At 40.4% G+C, this 9,440-nt stretch overlaps 1 protein-coding gene across 1 annotated transcript in view; it reads left to right on the plus strand.

The window, feature by feature from the left end:
* Znf483 (zinc finger protein 483) overlaps positions 1-8,757 on the plus strand; it is a 14,336-nt gene extending 5,579 nt beyond the window's left edge. The window contains exons 4-6 of the mRNA XM_028780031.1: positions 2,352-2,478; positions 2,865-2,975; positions 7,385-8,757. Coding sequence (XP_028635864.1) covers positions 2,352-2,478; positions 2,865-2,975; positions 7,385-8,757 — 1,611 coding nt within the window. The remainder of the gene's footprint in view (positions 1-2,351; positions 2,479-2,864; positions 2,976-7,384) is intronic.
* The last annotated feature ends 683 nt before the right edge of the window (positions 8,758-9,440 follow it).

Consider the following 9,440-nt stretch of genomic DNA (forward strand, 5'->3'; position numbering starts at 1 on the left):
GAAGGAAGGAAGGAAGGAAGGAAGGAAGGAAGGAAGGAAGGAAGGAAAAAAAGAAAGAAAGAAAGCAGGGCTCACAGTGTAAGAAAAATGTAAATATTTCCTGAACATATTAGTCAACCAGTGAAGAGAAATGAGATGTGTTGGGGTTTGAGAGACAATGGCATATTCTTTACAGACAGTGTTATTGTCTGTTTGGAAGACCTTGGTTCAACTGAGAAAGACTAGAACTCATAAAGTAGCTGGGAAAAGCAACTACTTATGAAGCAGTAAGTTTCCAGTACTCATAATTACCAGTTGGGGGGGGGGATAACAGTTTTAAGTAATACTTCTATACGAGAACAATAATGAGTTCTAGGAGTATGTCTGCTTCCTAGTCCCTGCAACTTGTGAATATTATTTGCTTGAAGAAAAATCATTCATTACAGGTGTAGTTAAGCTATTGGGTTTTACAATGAAGCATTGGTTTTACTAAAACTTGGAAAGATGTCCGAGCATTGGTGACAAACACCTTTAATCTCAATATTGGGAGGCAGGTGGATTTCTGAGTTAGAGACCAGCCTGGTCTACAGAGTGAGTTTCAGGACAGCCAGGGCTATACAGAGAAACCCTGTTTTGAACAAAACAAGCAAAAAATGCTAATAAAATAAAATAGAATTGAAAAGATGAGTTGGTTCTGGGTTATGGGAGTAGGCCTTGAGTGTCTTCATTCAAGCAGCATGGAGAGAATGAACACAGAATGATGGTGGTGGTGATAGAGGGAGGCAACTGACAGTACTGGACCACAGTCCTAGAAGGTCAAGGGATGCTGGCAGCTGCAGGAAGAGGCAAAGAATGAATTCTCCCCCAGAAAGAGGCAAAGAATGGATTCTTCTCCAGAGGTTCAAGCGAGTGCATGCCTGCCAGCAACTTGATCTCCTATTCTGACCTCTGGAAATATGAGAGAATATATTTCTGTTGTTTGAAGTTTCAGGGTCCTGGTATATTTTATATGGCATAACATTGACAAGATGCTAATCCAAGCTCTTGAAGATACCATTGTTCTGCCTCCCTGACACACAGAATGCTTTAGATTCTATCATACAGAAAGTGAAATTTTAAGCCACATGTGATAGCGTGTACCTGTACAACCTCAGAACTCAGAAAACTGAGTCAAGATGGCTGGTTTGAAGCCAGTGTGGGTTCCAAGCAAGTTTCAAAGGAGAAAGAAAACTGGAAAAGTGATTTTAATGAATTAGTATACTTATTTGTGACAGTGACATACTTGTAAGCATGAGTATGAGTACCAAACTGGATTCTCTTTGATTGCATATTTTAAAGCATTGCTGCAGCTAGGTGTGGTGGTGGATACGTACAGTTCAGTACTCGAAGCACCAAAGCAGGAGATCTTCTATGAGCTTGAGGCTAGCCTGGACTGAAGAGAGAAACATTCTCTCCATAATAACAACCATCACTACACTACTTGACATGACTGTAGTTTGCAATAGCTGCTATTATGTATTTAACTGTTACCTGAAGTTAGCTTATAGTCTACGAATTTGAGGATGGTGAATGTCGGTAATACCCTCATGTATGGTTTTCCTTTTAATCTTAGAAATCAATGTGTTAGGGTTAACTTCCTCAGTGTTAGCAGTTTAGAGAAGTCTTATACAGTCAATATTTAATGCCAGATTCTTAAATGGGAAAGGTTGGAATTGTACAGTAATTTGTCCTGTATTTCTTATATTAGTTATATGTACTCTGAAACTCACTTTGAAGCTTAAAAAAAATTCACAAGCCTGGACTAGAGAGATGGTGTAGTGGCTAAGAGCACTGGCTGTTCTTGTAAGGGACCTCAGTTCAGTTTCCAGCACCTATATTGCAGGTCACAACTGTCCTTCACTCTAATTCCAGGAGATCCAATGTCCTCTCCTAGCCTCTAGAAGCAGAAGTCACACATGCAGAATACATACATATATGGAGCAGAACATTCATGTACATAAAAATAAAAAATCCTTTTAAAACATAAAAAATTTACCAGGCCTGTTTGGACATGGCCCTACAATCCCAGCTACTGGGAGGCTGAGGCAGGAGGATGTCAAGTTCAGAACCTGCTTAAGCAACTTAGTAAGAACTAATAAAGGCAAAAAGTAAGAAGATTGAGGCAGAGCACTTACTAGCATTTACCAGTCCCTGAGTTCAGTTTCCAACACACACAGACTCACATACACAGACACACACACACACACACACACCACACACACCACACACCACACACCACACACCACACACACAGACACACACAGAGACCCTAACTGCTTCTCCTAAGGTCTGTTGAGAACGAGTACCACTCACAGATGCTGTGTTTCATCTAGGAGTCTATAACATTTGAGGATGTGTCTGTGGACTTCACCAGAGGAGAGTGGAAGCTACTGGAACCATCTCAGAGGGAGCTGTATAAAGAAGTGCTGCTGGAAAACTTAGGGACCCTAGAATTTTTGGGTAAAGACATCTCTTCATGATCTAGCACCTAGGAAAGTAGCCTTTCTCATCCTCTGTTGTCTTATCTGAAAAATAAGTGCCACGGGACTATTTTTAACTGTATCTGCTGGGCATCTGGCGCCTGACATGACCATTCCTAAAAATGGACCCTAAAACGTACTTTCTGTGTGATATTTCCTCCTCAGGACACTTTTGCTTCACTTTGGGGGAGGTGTGGTGTATCATTCCTTGTCCTCAGTGTTGTGCCTTCCCATCCTTCCTCCTGGGATGCCTTCTCCTCCATGTTTGACATCATGTATCTTTCTTAGAGAATCAGGCTAACTATGAATATTGAGTCACCTTTGTTCTTTGTATAAACAATCATTTTCTATCTTTTCTCTGAGCAGGCTCTCCGGTTTCCAAACTTGACTTGATTTCCCATCTGAAGTGGGCTAAGTTGCCAAGAGTATTGGAAAAAGAAATCTCAAAAGACCCCAGACCAGGAGAGTTGGTAAAAGGTAAGAAGAAAATGAAAACTGCCTGGCTGGGTGAGCCTAATGCTAGACTATAAAGTTGGTGGGTTAGAAAAGAGCCTTCACCTTCCTAGGGTATTGTTCATGTTAATGGGGTCACCATTGGTTTGGGTCCTCCAAAAAGTGAATGCCAAGACATGTATCTCCAAGCCGGAGATTTGTTGGGAGAAATTTCAAGTGAAGAAAAATGCAGTTGGGATTCCTGCTGTGAGGAAGGACATAGTGCAGGTGTAACCTCCGAGTGAGGGAGAAGGAAAGGAGGCTGGGGAGGAAGGACCTTAGGCTGAAGATGGTTTGTAAAATTTAGGTAAGGCTTCATAGGCCTGTGGCAACAGTCACCCGAGAAGCCTCCACATCGCACAGAAATGGTCCTGGATCTGTGAGCTTCACAGGTGACAGTGAGAAGGTGTGTGACAGTGGCTGGATGTGGACACAGCCCCAGGGGCAACAGGCAGTCTCCCCACAGATCTTAGAGGCACATTATTATGGACATTTAAAAGACCGAATACCAAACACGTGTGTTAGTAAGGTAATGCTCGCCATAAGAATAGCACACAAAAGGAAGTATGTGGGAATATAGATGAGTCCCACAGTCGTCTGCTTTAGGATTCTGTCTTTACATTAATGTAGTAGAAGCTACACTTGACAGCAGTGTGTGATCTGATATCTTTTGCAAGGCTGGGCACAGGCATCACTCGACACACTCATGTTCATGGAACGTCATACTTAAAAGCCCCAGGGTGTGTTGGGTGTGCTGAATATGTTTTTGTTTAGGGTATTTTCAACTTACAGTGGGTTAACCAAGACATAACTCCTTTGTAAATCAAGGAGTATCTATATAAAGGAACAATAATTTAATTAGCATTTGGACTTAATCTCAAAAAGTAGGTAGAAATTCCACCAGTAAATGTGTATAATAATTCCATTTGTGTATGAGTAAAATGTATGTCTAAATGTATAGGTTAAATGTTTATGGGTTTTTAACATCTGGAAAATATTTATGTTCATTTTTAGTATGCTAACCTTCAAGGGATTAGGGTTTTTTTTTCTGTTATGTTTCTTTATATCTCCCTAAAATTTAAAAATAACTATTTAATATACATTTTAATGATGAAAATGCAATTACATATATTAGTACCTTTAAAAAATTGAAACTGGCCTTTTTCTGATCTGTCTTCTAAGGCATTAATTACATAAATAAAAAACAATTGTTCTATTATGCTTAAGCAACAGTTTTGAGCTTTATCCCCAGAATGAGTTTTGCATTGTTTCACAGTACTATGCATGGTAAAAAGCTGTTCATACTAAGGGAGAATCAGACTTAGTAGTGATAATTATTTAACATATACCAATTAGTAATGAGCTAGCAGAACATAATTTAGAAATAACAAGCAAACAGTTTGAGGAGATAACTGATAAAACTGAAAATGTGAATGGCTTATGAACATGAAAAATGGCTCATAAACATACATTTAAAGCAGCAGTACTGTTATGAATTGAATCTGTAGCTACTTAAGGATCATTGATCAGAGGTATTGAAGCATTCTTATTCCTTAGGTATTATGTAAAGATACACACACACACAGACACACACACACACACACACACACACAGTACAGAACCTAGGTCCAGTGTCTCATGCATGCTAAACATATGTTCTACCACTAAGCTATAGCCCTAACTGTAGGGACATAATTTGATAAACATTAAGTAAGGAAATCAATAAATTCTATAGGATAGATTATTATGTAACTGATTAAAACACCATTTTCAAAAATGACCAAAGAGCTTGGAAATCTTAAAGAAAAATAACAGAACTTGGGGACTGGGGAGATGGCTCAGTGGTTAAGAGCACTGAACTGCTCTTCCAGAGGTCCTGAGTTCAATTCCCAGCAACCACATGGTGGCTCACAACCATCTGTAATGAGATCTGATGCCCTCTTCTGGGATATCTGAAGAACTAACATATATAAAATAAATAAATCTTAAAAAAATAATAATAAAAGCAGAACTTGGGCTGGCTCAGTGGTTGAGAACACTGACTGTTCTTCTAAAAGACCTGGGTTCAGTTCCAGCACCCACATGTCAGCTCATAACTGCCTGTAACTCCAATTTCAGAGAATCTGATATCTTCACACAGACATGTATGCAGGCAAAACAGCAATGCACATGAAATATAAATAAATAAAAAAATTTAAATAAGAAAAATTATAGGAGCTGGAGAGATGGCTCAGCGGTTAAGAGCACTGACTGCTCTTCCAGAGGTTCTGAGTTCAATTCCCAGCAACCACATGGTGGCTCACAACCGTCTGTAATGAGATCTGATGCCCTCACCTGGTGTGTCTGAAGACAGCCACAAGTATACTCACATACATAAAAGTAAATAAATAAATCTTTTTTTAAAAAAAAAAAAAAAAACAAGCCGGGCAGTGATGGTGCACGCCTTTAATCCCAGCACTTGGGAGGCAGAGGCAGGCAGATTTCTGAGTTCAAGGCCAGCCTGGTCTACAGAGTGAGTTCCAGGACAGCCAGGGCTACACAGAGAAACCCTGTCTCGAAAAACCAAAAAAACAAACAAAAAACAAAAAACAAAAAACAAAAAAAAAATTATAATACATCTTATTTTTCTATTCTGTATGAAAAAATTCTCGTAACTTGTGAATAATAGGATTTTGAGTTTTAGGGGGCTTTGAAGTGGTTGATTGTTTTGTTTGTTTGTTTGTTTGTTTGTGTTTCAAGACTGGGTTTCTCTGCGTAGCCCTGGCTGTCCTGGAACTTGCTCTATAGACCAGGCTGGCCTCAAACTCATAGAGCTCCCCTTGCTTCTTATCTTCCAGATGCCAGGGTTAAAGGCGTGCGCCATCACCATAATTGTCTGTTAAAACAATAAGGAAGATGATTGTGTGGTCTTATGATTAGAGAGCAGGGCTGGAGCTGGGGAGATGTCTTAGCGCTATGCTTATCAATATACAAGCATGAAAACCCAGGTTAGAATCTCCAGGACCCATGGAAAAGCCAAGCATGGACTTCTGTGCCTGTATCCCAGCTTCGCAACAGACACAGGTCGACTTTGAGCAACCGTTGGCCAGCTCGACTAGCTGAAACATCCAGTTTCTGGTTCAGCGAAAGACCCTGTATTTTTAAAAAAGTGGAGACTGACAACAGATGCCCAGCATTCTTCTCTGACCTCCCCATGCATGTACATGGGCGTGTGATCATGGGCATGTGCATTCCCACATGCAGCCAGGCACACACACACACACACACACACACACACACACACACACATTACAAGAGGAAAACCAGAATGAATAATACAGTTAATGAATAAATTCAGAGTTCTAAGAAAAACACAATGAATATGTGATTTTGGAGAAAGTTCCATTTTGATTATAGGACTTTGAGCCTTTGATCCTGTCAAATTTATTAAAATGTGCTGGGGCATTGCATTCTAGCTCATAGGTTTTCAAACCCAAAGAATAGGATTAAAAGTGTTGTGATCTGGGTGAAACAACAAATGGATACCCAGTTATAATCCCGGTTTGGGGTTGGTAGGGCCAGACTGTAGTAATGTCTGAAGACTTATCATAGGTGGTGTTGTGTGTTAGTGAGGTGATTGGGATTTTCTGTAAAAATTAATGCATTTGTCTGCTTTGAGGAATGGCTGTATAATATAGGGATCAAAAGGATAGACTGTGGTGTCAAATTAAAATATGGCTTTAGGGTCTGGAGAGATGACTCAGCAGTTAAGATGGCTGGCTGTTTTTCCAGAGGGCCTGGGTTCCCTGCACCCACAGGGCAGCTCCCAACCATCTGTAACTCCAGTTTTCTGGACCTCCATGGACACTACACACATGTAGTACACAGACATACATATAGGCAAAACACTCATACAAAATTAAAATAAAAGAATCTTAAATCTGGCTTTTACCACTTCTGATACATGTGGCTTTGGACAAGCTTCTTGATGTGTCTAGTTGTGATGTCCATAAAATAAATTACAAGATGTCCTTCATTGGTTGTTGTGAGGATTAAGTAAAACAGTGCAAATAAAGTGCTCATTTGGGACCAGAGATTTGAGGAGCATATAAAGATAAGGTCTGGGTAGAGAGAGAATGAGTAGGTTTGAACCTGGTACAGAAATTGGAAAGAAGAGTGAAGACTCGCACCTTTCCACACATAAAACACAAGCTTTTCATCTTCTACACTGTTTTCCCTAGCCTCTGTGTTCATCTTGCTTTCCTATATCAGTTTTTCTCTTGTCAGTTTTAAGCAGCTGTAACTGATATCTAAGCTGTATTTCTTAAAATCTTTACTGTGTTCCTATGTCTGTTCCAAATATAGCAGTTTCCTTTATTGCAAATTGGAAATACTTGCTGTGTTATCTCTTTTAGAGAGTGAGTCTAGAAGTGAGTTGGATGCTTTTATGGAAGACTTGACTTTAGAGAAAGCAGTAGAGTACTGCTTCAGTGATGGTGGCTATGGCTTGAAGACAGAATTCCTGAGGCGATATGGCAAACCCAAGAAAGATCATGGCAAACGGAGTAGCCATGAAAGTAGAGAGTCTGAGTCAGAAGGGACCTCCTCTGGGAAGAATGTCAAGCAAACTTCCAACATACTCAAACATCGGAAAGCCTCCTTAACAAAGACATCAAAGTCCAGGAAATCCATTGAACGTGAGAAGGACCCACGCCGCCCTTTATCTCCTACTGAACGTAAGAGACATCCTAAAATTGGTTCGTTGAGTAAGACCGACACGTGTACTAAGTGTGGGGTAGCCTTTACTCAAATCTTAAGGAATCGTATTGAAAGCTCTGAGTGTGAAAAATGCAGGAAGAATTTGTTTCAAGATGAAGCCTCAGATAAAGACAAGGAACCTGACACTGAAGAACCCAGTAAGTGTAGGAAGTGTGGTAGAGTCTTGGAGCATGGTATAAAAAGCTCCGTGTGTATCGAATGTGGAAATGCTCACAAAGCTAGATCCTCACGCAAGCCACATAAAAAAAACAACAGAAAAGAAAAGCCTTACAAGTGTGACGAATGTGGAAAACGTTTTACCGAGCTATCCTTTTTCAATATGCATCAAAGAACCCATAATGGAGAGAAGCCCTTTCTGTGTAAACACTGTGGGAGACCTTTCAAGGACAGTTCGTCATTTTATCAACACCTGAGAATTCACACTGGAGAGAAACCATATACATGCAAGGAGTGTGGGAAATCCTTCACTCATAGCTCCTCTCTTTCAAAACATCAGAGGATACACACTGGGGAGAAGCCCTATAAATGCAACGAGTGTGGAAAAGCCTTTAGACAGAATTCTTGCCTTACTCGACATCTGAAGATCCACACTGGAGAAAAACCATTTTTGTGTAAGGACTGTGGATTGTCTTTCCGACTTTTTAGTAGTATCATGTATCATCAAAGACTCCATGCAGGAGAAAAACCCTACAAATGTACCCAGTGTGAGAAAGGTTTCCCATCTCATTCCCGCCTCAGTCGACATTTGCGATGTCACACTGGTGCAAAACCGTACAAGTGTAAAGACTGTGGGAAAACCTTCAGACAGAGCTCGTCACTTAATTTACATGTCCGAACTCATACTGGAGAGAAGCCCTACAAATGCGATCACTGTGGGGCGGCCTTTACTCGGAGCACAATCCTCATTGAGCATGTCAAGACTCACACTAACAAACGATATGAATGTAAGAAGTGTGGTAAGACATTTAAAAGCCGTTCAACCAGTCTTAAGCATCAATGTCCACAGTAATCCTGGAGATGGAGGACGGAGGGGAGGTCAATTCAGACTGTGCCCTTGTTTAAAAGCTCGAATTGTAAACTACTCATCAAATTGATTAGAAGCTTCTACTTCAGTGGGTTCCCAACCAGGAATAGACTTCTTCCCCTAGAGTCCCTCTTCTTGAGGGGGTCAGTTTTGATTAGACCTGGTAAAGTAGTGTTGACATGAAGAAAGCTCGTGAAGTGAAATGATTCTAAGAAGCCAAACCTAAGTTTCCTTCAAGGAATTCTCCTCTTGGTCTCCCTTTCACTGCCATACTGGAAAAGAACATAACTGGACTCTTGTAGCCTGGGTTCTATCCCAGTTTGCCAGCCAACCACTGTGTCACCTTAAATAAGTCATCTGAACCGTCTGAATGTTTGTTTCTTTACCAGTAGAGTTGAAGAGATGAAGACTTCTAAGTTTTGTTTTTATCTGATACTGCAGAAATAGTTTGAGCATACTTAATTCATTGGAATTGTTGCATCCAGTAGACAATTCCCTTCTTACAGGTTACTGAACATCTAGGTTAGTGAGAACGTGGAATGTGTGGTGTAGGATCCTAGAATGTGATGAACAGAACATATCAAGGAAGCTCCATGAAGTTTGCTTTCAGAGAATGTTCTAATTTGCACAAATCACCCCAACTCTCTATATCTTCTGAGTTTTGCCTC

Source organism: Grammomys surdaster, unplaced genomic scaffold (genome assembly GCF_004785775.1).
Source record: "Grammomys surdaster isolate TR1022 unplaced genomic scaffold, NIH_TR_1.0 363, whole genome shotgun sequence".
Taxonomy (NCBI): Eukaryota; Metazoa; Chordata; class Mammalia; order Rodentia; family Muridae; genus Grammomys; species Grammomys surdaster.